Below are 23,957 nucleotides of genomic sequence, written 5' to 3' on the forward strand. Positions count from 1 at the left end.
AGGTTTTGCAAGATGGGGGCCTTGTCCTCTGATGTAAGTTGATGCTGTAATAGAGAAAAAGGAACACTTCTGCATGCTATGGGACTGTGGAACAGTCAGGCAGTTGTGGAAAGAGGTGGACACAAGTGATGCTGGTGCTATGCTTCTGCAACCAGACCTCAGCTTAAAATTGCTGTACTAGGTTTAACTCCACACAAGACTTTGATTCTTGAGGGTTGCCATAATTATGAAGCTCATGATTTTACAAAAAAATGGAGTAGGCTTATGCCCAGAATAGAGCAGTGGTATTTGGACCTGTCTGAGTGAGCAGCGAAAGAGAAAATATCTTACCAATGTAGAGAGCACTTATATGAATTGGAAGAAATTTGGACCCTGTTTCTTGATACATTTGGATAAAGAATATAGACAGCTCAAGGAATATAGGCTTCCGTTCCATCTGACCCCTCAGCTTTTTTTTCTCCTCCTTCATCCCCCCCAGTTTTTTCCGTCCCGTTTTTGATTGTGTGTATTTTTATTTTTACCCCAACCCTAGCATGTTGTCTCTGTGTAATATTGTTTTATTTTTGTGTTATCTAATCTTGCAGCTTTGACAAGCTGTAAAATTGCATAATTTTATTGACTAGCCTGTAAAATGGGCGGTATTTCGTAACATATACAAGTTGTACATTATTTACTTTTTGTATTTTTTTTCTTTATGAAAACTAATAAAGGAATGTCAAATCTGTATTCTGCTGTTCTGAATTTCTGAAAATGTGTTATCATTCCATTCCAGTTAAAATCTCTCCTGCTTGGGACACCAGCTGCTAAAATTTCATTTGGACCTGAATATACGGGATATTAGGAAAGTTATATTCACCTGAAAACTTTTTCTCTTAATAGTTAGGGCGAATAGGATTAGTGAGTCTATAAGAAGTGGAGACATAATTACACTAAAGGTATTCTGTTTTGAACAGCTCTGTTTTCCTGCCTCTACAGCAGGGTCTTCTACTTATAAAACAAAACAGTTAATCTGTTCTTATTGTTAATCCATGATAAAATTTAAATTTTTCAATTTTGAAGTTCTTTCACTGATAGGCTCTTCAGCAGTCAGGGTTAGCCTAATGCTGTAACCACAAGTTTTGTTCTGCCTCAGAGCAACAAGGAGACAGAAGAGACATTATAGGGTGTCTCTTATTTGCCAAAGAGAAGAAATTTTCAGGTATTTGAACCCATTTTTCGATTTCATTTTTTTAATTTGAAGGCTAAGGTAAAAACTAAAGTAAAACTGGGTTTTGTTTTTTCTCAAGGAATGGCTATACTATTAAAATATATCCATGAGTTTAAGTTCAGCTTTCTTAGTAAATACTGATACACTACATATAGAGAATAAAACATTATTTTTCAGAGCGATCGTTGTCTTATTCTGACGAGTCTCGACTGTCAAATCTTCTTCGGAGGATTACTCGGGAAGACGACAGAGACCGAAGACTGGCTACTGTAAAGCAGTTGAAAGAATTTATTCAGCAACCAGAAAACAAACTGGTTAGTAATGTTAACATGCTGGTCCATGTACCATTAAAATGTGTAATATATTCACTTTCTAAATGAATTTTATAAAAGTTTGGCTATTGAAGTGTGAGGCTGGGTTAATGCACTTTTTTAAATTCAAAGGATAAACATTTCTGGGCCATGTGCCCTTTCTGTAGCATTCAGGAAATGATTTATAGCCTGATTACTTAAGACGTTTGCCTCGAAGCAAAACCACAAAATATGTGTGAGCCCAAGATGTAAATATGACATCCATTGTACAACAGTCAGTCTGTTCGTTTTCTTCTGACTGCTCCTGGAAATGTTTTCTTAATGCACTAAGTGCATTTTTACTTGCATTTAAATTGTGTTCTTATATCCAAAATTATAATCAACTTGAATATTTTCAGTGAAAATTGAATACATCTGTAAATCATGGATTACTGTGACAAGGTTCATGTCTGAAGGAAATGCAGTTTTCTAGAAAATACAGATGGATAGGGAGGGAAGGGAGAAGAACTTCCTGCAATGGTCTTGGGGAACCAGAAGCTCCCCATCCCCACTTCAATTATGAGCTAGCTTGATGCAAATATCACTGTCTCACCAGTAGCTTCCCAGCTGTTGAACAGGGACGAGTGATAGAGTAGAATTCTGTGAAATTTGTGTGATAGATTATTTCAGAAAAATGAACGTTTCCTCAACACCAACCTCTCAGATCCCTCTGAAGGGCAAAATAGAACCGCTGAAGCATGAACCCTCTACTCCTGCCAGGGATCACTGCCAAGTTAGCAAAATTTCATAGTTAACTGTATAATATAGTAAATCTGAATCCTGCTCATTACCAGGTTTGGATTGATATTTAATGATTAAAGGGCAGTCTCTGTGTTGCAAACCAGACTTAAAGCCAGTTAAAAGGGGCAAGGTCATAAGAGGGCTTTACATGGAGTTAATTTTGCTATAGCCATCTTAATATCTTTGCCTAAATAGGAAAGATTGTGGCAAAGTAGCTTTAGTTCCGCCTGCAGTTCTCTGACTTCCTTCATCCTTGACCCTATGTAACAGGATAGCTTGCACCTTTTAAAGGTGAGAGGCCTGGGGCCAGCCACTTTTAGGTAAGTAGGCACACCTTACCAAGGATCAGGTTAGTTCCCTATAAGAGCAGCAGGAAGCTGCAGAGAGAGGGGATGCTCAGGGAGAGAGAACTAGAAGAAGCTGTGACAGAGACTGCAGAAGAGCTGGTTGTGCACAGGAGACCTTTGTCCAGGCAGAAGGGTTTGGGCCTGAAAGACAGAGAACAGATTCCATGAGAGGAGGGTAGGCTGAGAGTGGCTTGCCAAGACGGGAGAGAAGAGAAATCCCAGGACTGAGAATAGTTTTGCGTTTCATGCCAATAAATTAGATCCTAGGAGAAGGGGTGTTATGTAAGGAGCCCCTTGAAGTGGGGAAATTGAGGCATACTTGCCTGTTGAGTGACCTTAGGCTGCAAGAGGGCATGGAAGGCAGTCCTCACGATGAAACCCTGGCTGCAGGCCTCTACAGGAGATTGCACGGAAGTTGTTAATTGATATCTTAGCAATAGTCCAGTTTGCAAGTTGGAAGTCCAAAGCTTTGTGAGCCATCTAGTATTTTAAAACTGAACTGAAACAGAGAAGACATTGCATTTGTCTCCTCTAAATATACATTTGCTACCACGAAGGCATCCATTCTGGCCACAACAGAAATGTTACTCTTTCTTGGAGAAGGCAGTCTTGATTCAGTGGACAGTATACCTCTCAGAGAAATTCTGGTGGATAGGGTTTCCTTGTTCTGGAAGAAAGTGTTTTACCTCCTCTGAATCACTGTTAGACACAATAAGAATCTTCTAATTCCATTCTGCAATTTACAAAGATTTGGCATTATAGACCTGAGGTGTGAGAAACAAAGAGCAAATTTGCCAGTATTTACATATTTGAGAGAGAATGAATCTATTGCAAATAAAACATCTACATGGGATATTTACAAATCTCCTGTTCTGCAGCAATTGGTGCTGAGTTCAGCAGTCTTGCTATCAACATCAGAAGCTTCTTTTGAAGATCATATAAATGTTTTCCCTTTTAAAGTTTGAACCAGTGCACTTTCCTCATGCAAATGAGACCTACATCAGTTACTCTCCTTTAGCTTATTTAACAGTAACTGTAAAGTTTCCTTCTGAAAATCAGTGTGGTGTTGATTTCTGCATCATATTATCTTCTTTTGTTGAATAAATCTTGTGTTTTGGTCTTGATAATTAAATACCAGAAAATGCATATTTCATTAAGGGTTCCTATTGTCTATCAGGCATGTGAGAGGAGCTATTATATATATTTTTTGAAAGACTAAGGCATAAGAATACTCCCATTGAAGTGCATGCCTATTTTACGCTTTTCATAGCCACAGTGCTGTTAAAACTTCTGAAGGAACCCGTTACTCATAAGAAACCTTATCTGATGCTGACTGGAATAAAAATTAAGCATAAGTAGCTGGGAGGCCAGACTACTTTTACATGTGAATTTTAGTTCACATATATTTATAAACATCTTTTTGGAATCTAACAGAGGCCTGTTCCACCCCCCACCTCTTGTGGATCTTTCATGTTTTAGGCGTAGTTATCTCTCTCAAGCTCTTCAATGGCCTTGGGATTTTTCACAAGTATGCTCAGGAAAAAAATACTGATGGGCATCTGAGCACCTCATGTTGCTTATTTTGGGGTGGAGTGTATGTGTGTGTTTTTTAATGTGGGAGAAGTTAAGATTCCTCAAAATGGGACAGTTGAGAGCACTGTCATTTTAGTATTAGTATGCTAGCATGACAGCAGGGCTTCAAAATTTAAGAGTTAGCCTAGCTGAAAGTATGAGCGCTTGCTAAAAATCTCTTCATATCGTTTTGCTTGTAGGATCTTGGCTCAGGCTCCCATTATTTATTAGTCAACCTCTTTTCCCCCATGCCCTTCTCCATCCTCAATCCAACCTCAGTTTTTCATAATCTTTTTAATTTAGACTTTTTATAACACTAGGGAAGATACAGTAGATGTGCAACTGTATTTCTCAGAACATAGTGGCAATGGCCATCTAACTTGTCCTTAACTCAGCAGTGAAGGAAGTAGACCTACAAACAATTAGAATGCTAAATATCATACTTTTCACATGTGACCTATCAGAACACTGTCAAAGCCTCTCATCAGTGTCAAACCATTAATATTTTTATAAAGGAAATTTTTTTTAACTTGTCATGACTAAAATTTTTATCTATTAGCAGATAATGTTCCTGACATAATCTTGAGCCAAAACTTTAAAACACACTCAAGGCAAAGATTTTTAGTGAGCCATAGGGCTTGTCTACACTGCGATGTTGTCGACAAAACTTCTGTCTTTCAAGGGTACTTTAAAAAGCTGCCCTCCCCTGCCCCCCAGGCAAAAGACAAAAGTTTTGCCAGCGCAAGTGGCAGTGTGAACATGGTTTTGTCGGCAGGAGCACTCTCCTGCCGACAAAACCAAGTCGCTCGCAGGGCTGGAAGTATTTTATTGGCAAAATTGCCGACAAAATACTGACAGAGAGCATTCACACGCACTGACTTTTAGCGACAAAGCTGTGTCGACACCGACTTGTCACTAAAAGCTGCATAGTGTAGACAAGCCCAAATTGTTTGTAAGCACTAGATGCCACCACTGTTTTTGCATTCTGTCTCACAAAGCCTGCCTAAGACTTCCCCCTCCTTGTTCCATGGTATCCTGTGCCTTTTCATACTTTCTTTCCCAGAAATAAAACGAGTTGGGGAGCCTTTGCAATGACACCATGGAATTCTGAGGGAGTCAAGCACATAGACCCTCTTATTTTACCATTGTTTTCTGAAGTGAATCAGTGTTTATCAGAATGGAAGATTTTTTGAAGTGACCCACACTTTTTCCCTAAAGCACATTAGAAGGTAAACATGTTTTATAAATAAAGAAAACATAAAAGTAAGAGTATTCATTTTTAAAACGGCTTTTTTGGCTACATAGTGCCTAATACTGTTGCAATTAATGTATTTGTTTGACAATGCATTGCAGTATACACCATGCAAATAACTATTCCTCTACCTTCCACAATAATTCCCTTTGCAGAATCAGAGATGTTACTGTTTTCCAGAGTTAGGATCACCTAACAAAACTTTTTATTTTTTTTTTTTTTAAATACCCCACAACCTTCACTCATCAGTTAAAGGGTTATTCTGCTGATATACCGGATGGTCGACACAAAAGTGTGTACCTATAGAAGACATTACAGTAGAACCTCAGAGTTACGAACACCTGAGGAATGGAGGTTGTTCGAAATGTTCGTAACTCTTAGAAGATCCACCATAACATTTTGTTCAAAATTTACAACTGAACATTGACTTAATACAGCTTTGAAATTTTGCTATGCAGAAGAAAAATGCTGCTTTCCTTTTTTTTTTTTTTAAAGTAGTTTATGTTTAACACAGTACTGTACTATGTTTTGGGATTTTTTGGTCTCTGCTGCTGCGATTGTATACCTCTGGTTCCAAATGAGGCATCTGGTTGACTGATCAATTTGTAATTCTGGTGTCGTAACTCTAAAGTTCTACTATACTGGAGATAAGGCTCTCTTCATGTTTGTGATGCAACAATATTAGCGAGAACTGCATTTAGGCTTAATCGCGGTATGTTAGTAAGCTTTCCTAGGAAGTGCAGATAGGTATGAAAAATCTGTAGCATAGTATTACAAATCTATTTAAAATAATTCATAGCTGTGTATGATGTTCAGGGAAGATATAATAGCAGTCCACTGTTGCTAATAATGTTTTAATATGAGTGTAGGAAGGATCTGAATTGCAGTAGCAATTGTGACAGTTTTAAGTGTATATCCTTTAATTATTGCAGGTACTAGTTAAACAACTGGATAATATCCTGACTGCCATACATGATGTGCTTAATGAAAGGTAAGCTGCAATAAGCTAGAAAAACGAAGCAGTCCAAAAGTTTTAAAGGGAAACTGTCCACTTGAATTTTTGCAAATTGACTAATTTCTAAAATATCCATTTTCTTATAGAACACCTTTTCAAATTTGTGCCCTGACTTAAAATAAAAAAATCCTGTTAAACATTTTTAAGTGCTTTTCTGCTCCAGTGTTAGCAGCAAGGATGAAATTGACTGACTGTTGGAAGTATGTAGAGTTAGTTTCACAAAGTAAACACAGTCCAAAAAGGCATTTTTCTCCAACTATCTGTGAAGTCATGCTTCATAGGCATGACAAGTTATATGAGTACAGTGGGATTTTAAAAAATGCTTAAGGGAGTTGGGGTTCCAGCTGCTAGGCATGTCAGAAAATCCCACGCACATTGCTGAAGTGCAAAAATGACACGCCTTATATTTCTGAGGTGTTTACTTTTTTAAAAAAAATCTTAGATGCTACTTTTAACAATAACATGAACAGAATTTTCATGTAGAAATGTGATTGTTTTTTGCAAGGGGTTATGATATCTCTGTAACTGAAAGGTTGTATAACATCATCGACACTTGTTAATTCTCAGTTGCTATAATTAAAATGTGAATTAGTGTATAAGATTAGTATAAAGGCTCATTAATAGTCATAGGTATTTTCGCAAACTTTTATTTGGTGGTCATTGCAGCAGAAAGCCTCTCTTGGCTTTCATCCAGCATGACACGTTTTATTTATATATATATATATATATATATATATATATATATATATATATATATATATATATATATATATATATATTGTATTCCGATCAACTTTCTAATTCTGTCAAGTTGCCAAGGATACTTTCACAAAGCTACTGGTCCTGTTTAACGATGTATATTGAGCTGACCATTGTTTAGTAAAAGTCACTAATATTCCTGTTCAGAGTGAGTTTTTAGAATAATCCTTCAGTTTACACTTCTTTGTTTCAAATTCAGGAGATCTGTCCGGTGATAATATGAACAAATTCTACAAAATAAAAAAAAATTAACTTTAGCTTGTTTTTTAAAAGCTGCTTGATATTATATCCATCTTCAATTTGTATCTCTCCGTAATCGTTTCCTACTCCTTTGTTTATATAGTAGCTTTTTTCTAAAATTTCTACAGACACCCAAATCCACCTCTTGTCTCTGTCGCTATACATATAATGAAGGGGGCATTAAATATGGTTACAGGGAATTAAAATTTTACACAACACATAACTAACCTTTGGAACTAAATGCAGCTAGAAATCATTGGGACTAAGAATTTAAGTAGCACTCAAAAGAGAGTGATCCATTTGTATGGGTAAATAAGAACATCCATAACTGCATTAGACTCGAAATACCTTTTTAGAAGGGACACGGACACCCACACCCACACCTTCATGCTGCTGGGCATAAGCAAACCCGCTAAGTGACAAGGGTTAGAAGGAAGCTTCTTTTGTGAGCAGGTTATTCCATCATTGTCTGCTGTGGGGTTTTTGGCACTGTTCTTTGAAATATCTAGTGCAACTGCTAAACAGGATACTGATCTACACAGACTGCTGATTTGATCTGATATTGTACTTAATTCCTGGCTTCCTAAATAATGAAAATAATTCATACCTTAAGCATTAGCAATTTTTAACTTGAAAGTTCATTTTCACTACAGTAGCTTCTGAATCTGTCAGTTTTATTTTGCTGTGTTTTCTACTAACTGAATTAAATAGTTGGACTCTTCAAGTTTTTAAATGTTAGACATAGAATACTGGAGCTTTATTATAATGTAAAGGAAGTAAGTTATCCTCAGGGGATTGGGGAGCAAGAGAACCCAAGATTTACTCATTTAAATATCTAAATATAGGAATGTACAGATTACAGAATTTTTGTGCCAAATGCAACCTTGGTACCTATGTGCTGTAACTTAAATTAAAATAAAATTAATATTAATGTTGCACATAAAAGAGAGAAATAAACTAGTATTTTCTTAAGCTTCCCCATTGACCAATAGACAAACTTCATACAAGCAAAGAAACACAATCCAACTAAAAGCTAAATGAAGGCTGTTTTACGTGGTTTCTAGAAAGGGCCAAACATAAGTTCTCATGTAGTGTGAGAGGGAGTGAGTTCTTGAGGATCTCCCATTAAGAGTGCATTGCCATAGGCCACAATGAGGTCATTTTGTAGGGTTGCCAGAAGAGCGCATGAGCAGATAGAATCTCTTGCAAGTGGAGCATGGGAGAGAGGTGGTGTCTGAGATAGCCTGGTCCTGAACTTTACCCCGCGATATATTATTGTGTCTAAAGTCAGCTCTCTGTTTACAAGGGGAGATTTGTTCATCAGATGGCAGGTCTAAAATAGTTTTGCCAATCTAACGGTAGTATTTCCATATTTATATAGACTTGTTTAGTGGAAATCCATTTCATATTATTCATTTTTATATAACTCATCTAAATGACGGGTGCAGCTATTAATGGAAGGAAAACAATAGCTTCATATACACGTGTTTTTTGCTTTAGAAAAGATGCTTGTGCAAAACTTTTTTACTGAATATATTCAAGATTTTTTCTTGTACTTGTTCACTGTGTAAAAGGTCTAACTGCTTTTACCTTCTGAAAGTATAAATTAAATTTTTTTGTATAAATACAGTAGCAAATTGCTTCAAGAACTGAGACAAGAGGGAGCTTGCTGTCTTGGCCTTCTTTGTGCTTCTTTGAGCTACGAGGCTGAGAAGATCTTTAAATGGATTTTTAGCAAATTTAGCTCATCCACTAAAGATGAAGTTAAACTTCTTTACTTGCGTGCAACCTACAAAGCACTAGAGACTGTGGGAGAAAAGAAAGCCTTTTCATCTGTAATGCAGGTAAGAATAAAAGTTAAAATTGGGGCATTATTGCTTTTCCGGTGTTGTATTGATGCACAGCTTGAATCAAATAATTGCTTTTACTAAAATGAACACATGAAGAGTAAGCGGTTGGGGTGTTAGAATAAAAGAGATACATAACCCTGTGAAAAACACATTTTACACTTTGGAATAAAAAAGTTTCATATTTTATGAGATTTAAATGTAATTTTCCTTTAAAAATGTGATTTGAATTTGAAGTCTGGGTTATAGTTTGAAAAATCTTTACGTAGTAAGGATGTATGAAATGTCCTTCTTTATTCTGTTGTTTAATATCTAGTCTGTAAGTATTTTAGAACTAAAACGACTATTTTATCTCACTTCTTGCTGCCTGTTCTTGGTTATTGTAGCAATTTTTTCCACCTTTTTACTTGATTAAACTGGAAGACTTGGCAGCAAAACTTGCCAGACCCTCCCTCCCCTTGAAAAAAAATTATTTTCAGTCATAGGGACATCTGAAATATCATCTGTCCAGAATGAGGGCTGTGAAGTATTTAAAATCAGCCTGGTGGCTGGAAGGTCCACTAGAGCACTAGCTTGTGTTTGCCTTGTATTTTAATTTGTACCTTTTTACTCTTCATCCCATTGTTCTTGTGAGTATTCATGATTTCATCAGTTTCCTGGGTTGTTTTTGATAGGGAGACCTGCCTATGCTTAAAAGGGTTTGCTGGTATAGATATACTGGTAGAGTTGTATTGGCAAACTGCCCTAGTTGGAAATGTTCTTTCGCTAGTATAGTTTAAACCAGTTTCTAAAATGGAGTAAGGCTTGATCTGTATTTAAAAGTTTTTTTGCTAGCATAATTATAACTGACATAGTTACGCTGGCAAAAGCCCTAGTATAGATAGCCGTTCTGGCAAACCTTCTAGCGTAGACAGAAATTATATTAGTAAAAGAGTTTTAAAAGAGTTTGCCAATATACCTTACGCCTGTTCCCAAATAAGCTTTACTGGCAAAAGGACTCTTTTGCCAGTATAGCTGTGTCTACACTAGGTTTTTTTTTTTATCCTCCTATCCTTGACCGACAGCTCTGCTGGCAAAAGCCATAGTATAGAAGCAGTTACACTGCCAGAAAAGTCATCTTGCCAGTATAGCTTATTTTGTTCAGGGAACTGGTAAGAGTTATACTGGCAGTAAAACTGTTTTGCCAGTATAAGTTGCATCTATATTAGAAGAGTATGCTAAAATAGTTATAGTGGTATAACTATACTGGCAAACCTTTTGTAGTGTAGACCAGGCCTAAGCTATATTGGCAAAAGGACTCTTGCCAGTTTAATTGCATCTATACTTGGGCTTTAGCTGACATAGCTATGTCAGTCAAGGTTGGAGAAAAATCACACACCTTACTGATACAGCTATGCTGACAGAAGTTTTAAGTGTAGACCAGGTCCACACTTGTAGCATAGTTGCTATGCTTGTTTTGAAACACTAAACTTTTTTGTCACTGTCACTTATGAGGATTCCTTCAGTGGAAGAAGTCGTCTGTAGGAAAAAATGCTAATTATAGTTAAGGAGCTTATTTTATTTAGCGGTCACATCAGTTAGCCTTTGGCCTAAGGTACCTTACACTTTTTTCCATCTCTTAAATGTTTTATTATGGAGTGGCTATAGCTCCACCCTTCCCTTCTCCAGACAGTTGCTCCAAGCTAAAAATATTTATGATTTACCCTGGGGATGGGCCTACAGTAAATCCCAAGTGCTTGGGTAAAAAGTATTCAAACTGTCTTTAAAAGGTGTTAATTGTCAGTTAAGTCAAGATAAACTCATGCCTTCTTTCTCTAGAGTTTATGCTTTACCTTTAGATTGTGTCTACAGTCTGGAGACTTGGTCTACACTTAAAAATTAGGTGGCTATAGCTACGTCATTCAAGGCTGTGAACAATTTCACCCCCTGAGCACTGTAATTAGGTTGACCTAACCCTGGTGTAGATGTGGCTAGGTCGATGGAATAGTTCTTCCATCAACCTAGGTACCACTGAGCTGCAGCGCTGTAGCTGTGCCATAGTAGTTTGTGTAGTGTAGACATATTAGTTTGGGTGGTGGTGTTCCTACCCAGGAACCCTTCTATTGACACGTCTGTGCTCCAGGGCTATGCTGGCATAGCCATACTGACATTGGAAGGAACACTGCCTCCACGAATGAAATTAGCTACTTTGATGGAAGCATTCGTCTGTCAACATAGTTGAATCTACACGGGGGAGGGAAGGTCAGCATAGCTGTGTTGATCAGGGATGTGTCTTTTTTCCTCCTCCCTGCCCCACACCCCATATCAGGGTAGCTATGTAGACCTATCTTGTGAGTGTGTAGGCCAGGCCTTAGGAAAGACAAGGCTTCTCTCCTTAGGCTAAAGCGTGAATGCTTGTAGCCTGGATCAAAGTGAGGCGTGATCACATAGTCTTTATGGATGTTAAATATCTCCTAACTGGATGTAAAAAGTCTAGTGAAGACAAGCCGTTTGTGAACCTCAGGTATTTTGGAAGACTCATCCACATGTTCAGTCCATGCAAGTTTTAGAACGATTGTTAGGGGAACCTTCAAGTCTTTTGTAGTTCATTGGAAACCCTAACACCATGCAACCCCTCTCCCCTGGTACCCTTATTAGTCTCTGTAATTCCTAGTAAGCTTAAATAAGTTTGTCACTGTTAACCTATCATTTCCTCCCCCTTTCACACCTTGACATTTCCATGTTTCATAGGAAGGCAGAAAATATATACTAGGCATCAAAATGCTATACAAATACCTGTTGCTTGAATCTTAACAATGAGCAGCCATCTGTTTTGTAGCAGACCTTTCTTATGCCTGTCAAGGTTACAATCGATTTAATAACATTCATGACGTTTCAGCTTATTCAAAAATATTAAAAAGACTAGTATTTTTTTTTTGTTTGTGACTCTCTTTTTAAGCTTGTAATGACCAGCCTGCAGTCCATTCTAGAAAATGTGGATACACCAGAGTTACTTTGCAAATGTGTCAAGTGCATCCTTCTGGTGTCCCGATGTTACCCACATATTTTCAGCACCAATTTTAGGGTAAGCTTGTGCCTGACTTTCTTCTGCCCCCTCTTCTTGTATAAAACAATGACTTAGCACATCACATAGGTGACTTACCTTTTTCCTTTGCTTTCAAGGACACAGTTGACATATTGGTTGGGTGGCATATAGATCACACTCAGAAACCTTCTCTGACACAGCAGGTATCTGGTAAGTCTGGCCTAGAAAATTGTTATATGTGGTGACATACTATTAGTGTTCTGCTCCACCTTGTTGAGGATGAGGATTTTTTTCTAAGTGTTGCTCACTGCCACTGTGCGCACAGTACTGTGGAGGCAACCTTCCTGATCCCCAGAAAGAGGATACCTCTTGTCACTCATTGGCAACCCCTCCAAGTAAGTGGCATTCATGAATTATTAAAAGTCCAATACAGTTCCTCCCCACATAGGGTAAAGGAGTTTGCATAAAAACAAAATAAAAATGTCTGGATATGTGGGAGACTTAATGTATTCATAGAACTCAGAACCAAAAAACCTATTGTCATATGCCCTACATGTCAGTCAGTTAAAATTTAATTAAAGGACATTTTAGCCAGTCTACATTTAGATGCCATTTGCTTTCTCTATTAGAGAATATTAAATCATTCTTACAGTTACCAACCCTCAAGTGAACTTCTGAAAACGTAACCTCCTTCTTGAGCATCTTTAAAAATAATGTTGTGTTGGAAAAAAGGAAGGATGGATTGGGAATCAAGAGACTGAAGTTAATTTCCTGGTTTTATCACAGACTTCCTGTGGTGACTTTGGGCATGTCACTTAATCTCTCTCTGCCTCAGGTGCTCATCTGTCAGAGGGGACTAATGTTTCCTTTGTCTGTTTAAACTGTAGACTCTTTCTTACAATATATTTCAGCAGTGTATAGCCCAGTAGGACCCCAATCTCCTTGAGGCTCTTTGTGTTACTGTAATACAGATAATTATAAATAAAAATAATTTTGTTCTTAAAAAAAAAAAGTAATATTTTTCATCCTTCGGTAATATGTATCTGAAATTTGATACCTGTGTTCTGCTTTGCTTGTAACAATCTATTTCACTTGGTCTGACTTATACAGGATGGCTACAGAGCTTGGAGCCATTTTGGGTAGCTGATCTTGCTTTTTCCACCACACTTTTGGGTCAGTTTCTAGAGGATATGGAGGCATATGCTGAGGTAAGCAAAGTTTATTATGAAGCAGTATTAAGAGTTATAATATAGCCATAAAAGCCTGTTTGAAGAGCTCTGTGTAAGCTTGTCTCTCTCCAACATAAGCTTATCCAATAAAAGGTATTACCTCACCCACTTTGTGTGTCTGTTCATATTACCTTGTTTTGTTAAGTTGTGGAGTTGGTGGGAGGGGGTTCAAGTACTGCATATGCTTGTAGAATATAAAATAAAGATGCTTGCGTACTGATATACTTCTTGAATGAAATCCTAGCCCCATTAAAGTCAACCCTTGTTTTAAGGAGGTCTGTAATTTTGAGAATGGGAATAGGGAAGTAACAATGATCTTTTGTAAGAGATTAGTCAGTAGCTGTGGGATGTATTTAAGACACGTGTATTGAAACACAGGTGTGAAATACTGCATTTTCTTAGACGAGGTAGGTGAGGTAATGTCTTTTATTGAACCAACCAGCTTCTGTTGGTGAGAGACACAAGCTTTTCTTAGCATTTTCCGCTAGTTTGTAATCTTGTCATCGTAATGATTTCCTGTTAAAACAGATGAGATTACATTGAGATGTTCACAATAATTGAAAAGACAACATAAAAAAAGTTGCCTCTTAAATCTTATTTAATATAGTAACTGGTTTTATTTTGCTATAAATCATAACAATAATGCATCTGTAATTTGTACACTAGTAATCTGTCTCAAAATTTGTGGTAACTATGTACACAGAGCTAATGTAAATACAGTTTTCCAGACATTTTGTGTTGTGTGTTATCTTTAATTAACAAGTATAATTACAGCTTGTTGAAGCTATAAAAGGAAACTCTGGGCTTCTTAGTGTTATATTTATTGTGATACACATGGGTATGTCTGATATTAAAACTGAATTTTATATATACTTTGTCTATATTAGAGCTGCTTGTACTTATTACCTAATGACATAAATTTTCCTATGTAGGACCTCAGCCATGTGGCCTCTGGAGAATCAGTGGATGAAGATATTCCTCCTCCTTCAGTATCACTACCTAAATTAGCTGCGCTGCTTCGGGTTTTCAGCACTGTTGTGAGGAGTATTGGGGAACGCTTCAGCCCAATTAGAGGACAACCAATTACTGAAGCATATGTAACTGATGTAAGATTTCCGTACTTGTTTCATGCTACTTATTAAGAAGTATTTGCTGGTAAATTTATTGTAAACAATGAAACCCAACATCCATATTTTTGCAAAATTTGGCAGCATACAAATGTACTCATGGTCAACTTTATTCAAGCACTAGATTTGTTTGACAGCTAACAGAATCTGATTTAATATTTAGTAGTGATTGTGACAGAGGCCTGTGGTAGCCATATGTACCAGAAACCACAGTGTATTTGATGTAAGTATTTTTTGCAAAGGTTTTTCAGTTTGACCTTACTATAGACATTTTGTTGTTATGATTTGTTCATGTAACCATTTGTGCACCTTATCATGGTGCTTTAAAAAAACTGGAGTGCAATTATAACCAGCTAGAGGTTGGTACTTTCTAATTTTCATCTAGTTGAAATCTGATATATAAGAAGTTTTTATTTTAGAGTATCTTTTGGAATAGGTAGTGTTGTACAGTTTGAGAAGGTGACTTTTGTTCTTACATTTGTAATACAAAAGTAGTTAATGGGTTACAATCACAGTTAAGGCAACAAGGATCCAATTTCATCAAAAGGACACTCAGGATTAAGGTCTTGATCCTGCAGTTGGATCTGAGTGAGTGGACCTATGCCTGTAGAGAATCCCATTGATAAATCTGGGACTCCTTGCAGGCATAAGGGTCCACCTGCACAGATTTCATTATTCGAGGTCTAAGGTTGTCTTTGTTTGACATGTGCACAGGCACTTAACTTGTCCGACAGGAGTCTCCTATTTAAGAAAAGAAGCCCAGTTCTTTTCTCACTGAAGACATTAGAAGTTCTACCACTGACTTCAGTTTCATGCTGGATAGGACCCAGAGTAATTACTTTAGCTCTGTGTTTCAGTGCCTCTTTTAATTCGTTGTCTTTAAAATTATTCTAAATTTGGAGTTGTTGCTTTTTTTCTATTTAATGAAAATATAAATGCATATTGTCAAAATAAATATTAAAAATGTTCAAAGAACTTGCTCCAGTGCATAGTAGTGCTGGATTCTGAGATTATTAACAGGAGTGTCACATATAAGACACGGAAGGCAATTATTCCACTCTAATCAGCACTGGTGAAGCCTCAGGTGGAGTACTTTGTCCAGTTTTGGACATCACACTCTAAGAAAAATGTGGACAAATTTGAGAGTCTCTAGAGGAGAGCAACAAAAATAAGACATTTAGAAAACATGACCTGTGAGGAAAGGTTAAAAAGCCTGGACATGTTAGTCTATAGGAGAGAAGACTCAGAGAGGACATAACGGTCTTCAAATATGTAAAAGATTGTTACAAGGAGCATGGTGATCAATTGTTTTCCTATCCATCAAGGGTAGAACAAGAAGTAATCAGCTTAGTTTGCAGCACAAAAGATTTAGGTTAGATATTAAGAAAAGCTTTCTAACTCTAAGGATAGTTAAGCACTGAAACAGGTTTCCTAAGGAGGTTGTGGAATCCCCATTCTTGGTGGTTTTTAAAGAAAAGATTAGACAGATATCTGCAGGGATGTTCTAGATGTACTTAATCTTGCCGCCTCATTGGGGTATGCGTGGATTAGATGACCTCTTGAGGTCCCTTCTAGCCCTGCATTTCTATGAGTCTATGTAGTTTCAAATGAATGTGGGTTTTTCCCTGTGCTTAAATAACATCCAATACTAGTTAAACTGACTTGAATTCACTTTCCTTCTTTTCCAGGTTCTGTACAGAGTAATGAGATGTGTGACTACAGCGAACCAAGTTTTCTTCTCTGAGGCTGTACTGACGGCTGCCAATGAGTGTGTCGGGGTTTTACTTGGTAGTCTGGACCCGAGTATGACTATACACTGTGACATGGTCATCACATATGGCTTAGATCAACTGGAGAATTGCCAGACTTGTGGTACCGATTATATCATCTCAGTCTTGAATTTATTGACACTGGTACATACAAATTCTCATTTTTGTTGGGCTTTTTAATTAGAAAAAATTATTTATCGTATCTCATTCAGGCACCTGAATAACAAACTGATTTAGCAGTAAATGGCGATATTTGCTTACTTTTCGTCTACTTCAATGTCTTGTATCCCCCTCCTGCCCCCCAACACGTATCAAATCATTTCGAAAAGCTGGTAGAACTTGTTCTATAATAATAATAATAATTGGAGCTATACCTATCTCCTAGAACTGGAAGGGACCTTGAAAGGTCATCGAGTCCAGCCCCCTGCCTTCACTAGCAGGACCAAGTACTGATTTTTGTCCCAGATCCCTAAGTGGCCCCCTCAAGGACTGAACTCACAACCCTGGGTTTAGCAGGCCAATGCTCAAACCACTGAGCTATCCCTCCTACTTAGTCCCATTACTGAATAGTTTCCAGTTTATCCAAAATAATTTTCCTTTGACCTTTGGATAGTGCCTATGCTTTAACCAATAGGTTAACTGTCCTCTGCAATTGGTAGCAGTATTTTTGGTGAACTGCCAGAGAGACCAGGATTTAGAATGTTTATGCAGCCACTCTGCCATGGCTAAACACTTTGGATACCAGATTACTTCAGAATATTGATCTCAACAACCCGGATGTTGGCTAAATAACTATTTTAGCCTTCTGTTGGCTAAATAACTATATTAGTACATTGCTATACAACTTACATCCAGCAACCTATATTGGTCATGTGCTTGATCTCCACTTAGATTGATAAAATAGCATAAAAATAGCCTGTCCTCTGAATATTGAATTTTGGGAGAGCAATTATGTTTTTTCATTAACTTACATAGATATAGATTAGTTATTTTTGTTACTAATTTCTTAACTCTGATGTAGTCAAATATCTTTAAGAGGCTCTGATTTATTAAATTCTATAAATTAGTGCCATAAATGTGTGTGTCTGAATAAAGAATTCAGGCAATTGAAGATGTATATTATCAGTGCTTATGTTTTGTCTCTAGATTGTTGAACAAATAAATACAAAATTGCCATCGACATTTGTAGAGAAATTGTTTATACCAGAATCTAAATTGCTCGTACTCCGTTACCATAAGGAGAAAGAGGTAAGGAGTGGATGGTTGCTACCAATATGCTACAGCAATTCTAATACTGTTTTAGAGCACTGGTATATTGTCTTATGGAATTTTGCCCCATAAGAAAAACAGTTAGCTGCATAGATGTCTGAACTCATTAGGAAAACAGAAGCTCAAACTCAGGTTTGGTTTTTGTTCATTCGGTTGTGGCATGTGAGGAAACATACTTTGTCACATACTAGACAGAAGAGAATTATTTTCTACAACTGTTTTCATAATTTGCATAGGCATCATTTTTAGCAAATATAAATTGGAAGATGGAAAAGGATTACAATCCAGTGTTTACTTGGAGGTTTTTTTGTGTGCACGCTAAATATATCTTAACTTAATGTTTATTCAGTAGGGCTTTTAGCATATATTTGAAGATCAACTCAATTTTAATTTTAGTTTTACAGTTGATTCTTAATGGAAGTTCAGCTACTTGTGGCAAATAGTCTAATTTGTTTTACTATTGACTGGTGTAGTTTTGGTACCCTAAAATGATGATCAGCTTAATTTGCCTAGAAGAATTAAAGAAACAGTTAATTATAATAAACTGAAGAGTGAGACACTGTCCTACCATGCATGTTCATAAGTCTTTCATTCATCTAACGAGAAAGCTTCACTTCAGAAATATCTCACTCTTAAATAACATTTTGAATCTTTTCATTTTCAAGGTTGTTGCAGCAGCCCATGCTGTCTATCAAGCAGTATTGAGCCTGAAAAACATTCCTGTTTTAGAGACTGCTTACAGGTTGATTCTGGGAGAAATGACCTGTGCTCTAAATAGTCTTCTCTGTAGCCTACAACTTCCTGAGGCATGTTCTGAAATCCAGCATGATGCTTTTAAGAACCATGTATTCAATGTGGCTAATGCAAAGTTTGTAGTTATATTTGACCTCAGTGCCCTAACTACTATTGGAAATGCTAAAAACTCTTTGATTGGGGTAAGTATTTAACTGCAGTAAAAATAAATACTTTTAAAAATTTTGTTCTATAAACCATGATGTTTGGGTTTTATTGATAGATACAAGTCTCTGTGGACTCATGTAATGCACATAATCTTCATTTCGTGCACGCATATATGTACTTAATGTGTCTCTTGATCCTTCGTTACTTTCGAGGGAGGAGTTTTAATATTAACTTCCATGGTGCAAAATTGTTTGAGATAATTATTTCTAGTCTTAAAGGTGCGGTGAAATGTAATTTCCACATTACTGTACTTTACTGGGGTGATTGGTTATTGCTTCTGATAGTGTCAGGACATTCTACTATCTTGATGAGACAAGAAAGAGACTAAAGTAATTTTGGCATATCTTGCAGTGATCTTCACTGACAGTAAAAAGCTACCTTGCATTTGATGTCATGTGTTTTCTGTCTTTTCAAGGTAGAATATAAACCTTTTGGGGCAGTGTATGTATAGGGTGCTTTAAAAAAAACAGGGACAGCAAAATAGAAGATTAGCAAACAAGGTCAGAAGTATGAAGGATATATTTTCATTTAAACCATTTAAAATATAAACAACACTCCCTCCCCTCCAAAAAGCCAATGTATTTGAATACAATATATAGAACGGGTGGGTAAACTTTTTGGCCCAAGGGCCACATCTGGGTGGGGAAATTGCATGCATGTCCATGAATGTAGGGCTGGGGCAGGAGGTTGGGGTGTGGGAGGGGATGTGGTGTGCAGGAAGGGGCTCAGGGCAAGGGGTTGAGGCAGAGGAGGAGTGCGGGGTGTACAAGGGGGCTCAGGGAAGGGGATTGGGGTGAAGGAGGGCTGTGGGGTGCGGAAGGGGGTTCAGGGCAGTGGGTTGGGGTGCAGAGTGCAGGAGAAGTTTGGGGTGCGGGTTGCAGGGTGGAAGTGGCACACATCGGGGCCAAGGCAGGCTCCCTTCCTGCCCCTGCCCTGCGACGCTCCCAGAAGTGGCTGACACTGTGGTCCCTGCGGGAGGGAGGGCGGAGGGCTCTGATCACTGCCCTTGCTTGTGGGTACGTCCCCCGAAGCTCCCATTGGCCGTAGTTCTCTGTTCCCAGCCAGTGGAAGCTTCGGGCATGGTACCCACAGGTAAGGGCAGTGCACGGAGCCCTCTGCCCCCCCTTCCCCAGGGGCCGCAGGGACATCGTGCCGGCTGTTCTGGGAGTGGCACGGGGCCTCCGCACCATGGGGGTGGCAGTCCCGTGGGCCAGATCCAAAGCCCTGAGAGGCCAGATCCGGCAAGTGGGCTGTAGTTTGCCCACCCTGATACAGAAATTATCGAGTAGGAAAGAAAGATGAAGAAGTCTGCACCGTCTCCAACTTTCACATCGTGCCACTTTGATTCAAAGTACTCTTGCATCACCTTTTAAAGAAAACTTTTACATCAGAAAAGACTGATTTGTGTTTCTTCAACTATGGGCAGGAAAGCATTCATATTTTGAGAAATTCTAGACAGACAAAAACAGTAAAGATTACTAGTAAAAATGTCCTAATTTCAGCAGGTTTTTTATGATTTCAGCATTACATTTTTTGTTTAAAGCACATGACCATTTCTTTCTTTATAAAACAGATACATGTAAATATGACGAATAACAATATCCTTTACATACATATTTTTGTGCTTTTATTACAATTGTTTTATAGATGTGGGCCCTTTCTCCAACTGTGTTTGCACTGTTGAGTAAGAATTTGATGATTGTTCACAGTGACATAGCTGTTCACTTTCCTGCTGTCCAGTATGCAGTTCTCTACACTTTGTATTCACATTGTACCAGGTAGGAAGATCACTAAGGCATTAATATTTAAGAGCATAAATAGATAGATGTAAACCGTATTTGAGTTTAGAAAATAATTTTATTATAGCAGCATTGATGGTAGTGTAATCAATGTGTTGCCACCATTTCTCTTATAAATTCTTATTTTCATTGATTTTATTTTCATAGGTACTAGAGATCACCCTTTACAAATGGTTCTAGATTGAAATTGGCCATGCATATTCTCAGTTTCCTAAAAATCTTGTACAAAACATAATTTTAGATATTTTTAAGACTGAGAATTAAGTTTATTTTATAATGTCTAATTTAAGTGTGTCTAAAATTTTGCAAGCAGTTTATGATGTAAACTAATGATTTTCCTTATTTGAAAAAAATTAACCTCTGGTATGTTACATGATTCCTCTGATATTTAGCATATACTTTTCAATACGCATTAAACAGTGCTTCATTTTGTATGGCATCTTGCATGCAGACATTAACTGAAACGTTGTACATTGCAACTGCAAAAATTAAAGTAGATTTTAATTGTTGTATTAGGAATAAAATGCCTATGAATAAAAAACTTCTAGATTTCAGATCAACAAGTAGTCATAACATGAGTGACTGCAAGGCTGAAGTAAAAAATCCAGCTTTAAATAGAAGAAATCTGGGGGGAAACAGATTGCTGAGATGCCAGTTGCTCCTGTACCACCTTGGAATTAATAGAACATGATTGGTCACTTGTTACTTAATGCTTGCAGTGATGGTGTGGCCGTGTTGTTCGCAGGATATTAGAGACACAAGGTGGGTGAGGTAATATCTTTTATTGGAGCAACCTTTGTTGGTGAAAGAGACAAGTTGAAGAAGTTGGTCCAATAAAAGATATTTACCTCACCATCCTTGCCGCTCATTATTTGAGGTATTTTGCAAGGTATGTCTTGTGGTTGAATCCAGCGTTAATGAGGGTAATGAGGGATAGTAGCATTGATGTAAACTAGAACCATGGTGCACAAAAGCATTGTGCCAGAATCTACATGCAGTTTTGCAGGTCAGGACTGAATGACATAGGCAGTACTGTCATTATTCTAGAGTTGGGACATTTTTGAGCAGATGCTAATAGATGTGACAAACTGTGTAGTGATTTTGTAGTGGCACACATCTGGATCAGACCCTCTCAGGTTATCTAGCTTTAGCTTCCTTTCTTATTTATATACCTTATATTTTTTCTGTCACTCAGTTTAATGTTGAAATTACATTTATTTTCAGTACTTCAAAGGATTTGAGGCTGTAGTTAGCATAAAAACTATTTAAAAATAATTTAACCCATTCTTGTTTAGCTACGCTTTCATACTGCATTGGAGCTTTTAAATTTTAGACTATCATGCGATTATAACATTGAAACTACTTTCTGGGCAACACATCTGAGTAGAACACTTGTTTTTTTTATTTTAGTTGTATGTTTAAGGAAATAAAATACTTTTTTCTAATTTTCCTTCAGGCATGACCACTTCATATCCAGTAGCCTCAGCTCCTCCTCTCCTTCTTTGTTTGATGGAGCAGTGATTAGCACTGTAACCACAGCTACAAAGAAACATTTCTCTATCATACTAAACCTTTTGGGGTTATTGCTTAAGAAGGATAACCTTATTCAAGATACCAGGTAAATAGTATTTTCTTCATATCAGAGATTGAGATTTTTTTTTTCAAGAGCATTGTTAGTTCTGATTTAGAACCAAGAAAATATTTGCATTATTTCTTTAAAATAAAAAAAGGAGGAAGGAGGACTAAACATTTCAAACTGGAGGATTTTGGTTTTATACAAAACATATGAACTAAAATGATCGATCATGCTCACCATAATTGGTTCATAGGATTCAGGCTAAAACATCTGAAAAAAATTAATTGATCATGTTTTCATATTCATGAAAACACCAAAAGTGAAACTCTTCTAGGCCAAATATTGAATATAGAGCTTCCAAAACTCAATTGATAGGTAATTTTCACTTATTTAATGGTTTTCTTTCACAAATATTTGCAAGTTTGCATTACCGCATTGATGTGAAAACTTAAGGTATTTAATGTTTTATGAGTAACTTTGTTCTACTATCTAGTTGTTTAGAATGACTATTCTGTAATGCATTTTTAGGAAACTACTGATGACCTGGGCTTTGGAAGTGGCTGTTCTAATGAAAAAATCAGAAACATATGCACCGTTATTCTCTCTTCCATCTTTCCACAAGTTTTGTAAAGGACTTCTAGGAAACAGTAAGATCACACAAAATTGTTTTTTCTTATTGTTTACCCTTTATAAGCTGCCTTTAACTGTATTGATGTGTCCTTGGGTGAAGACAGCTGGTTGATAGATACAACTGTGGTCATCTTTGATTTTCAGTTTTTGCTGAGCTCTGGTTGCAGCTGCATAATCACTCCCTTGCCTTCTCCTCTTGTTCCTCAAATGGTCAGTTATTTGGAGAAGATAATATCCTTGCATGAAGAGACTACAATCATGAGGTTGAATAAGGTTCTCAGTGAAATGATAGATATTTGGAAGTCAGATTGCATATGTTTGACAAAAGATAAGGAATCCTACCATAATTTGAGGTACAGGGGAGTCGCATCTTACGCGGGGGTCTAAAGTCAGCACGTAAGGCAAAAATCACGTATCGTCAAAATTACCTTTGAAAAATCCCTTAAATCACCCATAAAGTACAGTGTACTGTACATCAGTGGTCCTGAACCTTTTTGACTGGCAGGCGCCAGCCGAAGGACCACAGCGGCGGCGGAGCACCTGCCGAAATGCCGTGGCGGCAGCGCCTCTTGATGACATCACTTGTCGACGGGCGTCAAGTGACGGGTGCTCTCCCGGGGGCCAGGACGCGGGTGTGGGCGTTGGGGACCACTGCTGTACATGGTTTTGTGTATACAACCCTGTACAGTAATATGTATAATGTGTACAGTAGTGTACAGCAGAATAAAGAGTACGTATGCAAAATATAATTTTACAGTATTTTTAATTACATGAGAGAGAGACAGACACACACAAAAGAATGAAAGAATAAAAAAGGAAAACAGTAAACCTAACCACTCACCGTTCATCCTGGATAGTCTTGCTTGTCCATGATGATGACGATAATGGTGATACGACGACTGTGACAATGGTGTTGCGACGACGATGAATGATGACGATGATTAGTATAGTGCCTGTATGATGAACGATGAGACGATGAAGATGGGCTCTGTACACACTCCAATGATTAGTCTTCCTCTTCTCCTGACAACACTTTTTGGGGGGAGGGGGTTCTCAGGCTTGATGACGGAGGTGATGGAGAGCGAGTCGTAGACAAAGTGGTTGGCTCTGGTTCAGCTCAAGAAGTTGACTACATAGGCTTGTCTGCTGCTGGTTGTTTTTTCTTGAAAAACATGGTGATTGGCAACTGTCGCTGTTGTCTCTTGAGCTGCTCAAACGTTTCTTGATACGATCTCAAATTGTC

At 37.6% G+C, this 23,957-nt stretch overlaps 1 protein-coding gene across 4 annotated transcripts in view; it reads left to right on the plus strand.

The window, feature by feature from the left end:
* SMG1 (SMG1 nonsense mediated mRNA decay associated PI3K related kinase) overlaps window positions 1-23,957 on the plus strand; it is a 115,500-nt gene that overhangs the window by 26,467 nt on the left and 65,076 nt on the right. For all 4 annotated transcript variants that reach the window (XM_050967672.1, XM_050967673.1, XM_050967674.1 and 1 more), the window contains 13 exons: window positions 1,385-1,521; window positions 6,402-6,460; window positions 9,114-9,327; window positions 12,269-12,394; window positions 12,493-12,565; window positions 13,466-13,563; window positions 14,517-14,690; window positions 16,400-16,624; window positions 17,627-17,728; window positions 18,415-18,684; window positions 20,357-20,487; window positions 21,965-22,126; window positions 22,613-22,731. In XM_050967672.1, coding sequence (XP_050823629.1) covers window positions 1,385-1,521; window positions 6,402-6,460; window positions 9,114-9,327; window positions 12,269-12,394; window positions 12,493-12,565; window positions 13,466-13,563; window positions 14,517-14,690; window positions 16,400-16,624; window positions 17,627-17,728; window positions 18,415-18,684; window positions 20,357-20,487; window positions 21,965-22,126; window positions 22,613-22,731 — 1,890 coding nt within the window. The remainder of the gene's footprint in view (window positions 1-1,384; window positions 1,522-6,401; window positions 6,461-9,113; window positions 9,328-12,268; window positions 12,395-12,492; window positions 12,566-13,465; window positions 13,564-14,516; window positions 14,691-16,399; window positions 16,625-17,626; window positions 17,729-18,414; window positions 18,685-20,356; window positions 20,488-21,964; window positions 22,127-22,612; window positions 22,732-23,957) is intronic.

This window comes from Gopherus flavomarginatus, chromosome 9 (assembly GCF_025201925.1).
Source record: "Gopherus flavomarginatus isolate rGopFla2 chromosome 9, rGopFla2.mat.asm, whole genome shotgun sequence".
NCBI lineage: Eukaryota > Metazoa > Chordata > Testudines > Testudinidae > Gopherus > Gopherus flavomarginatus.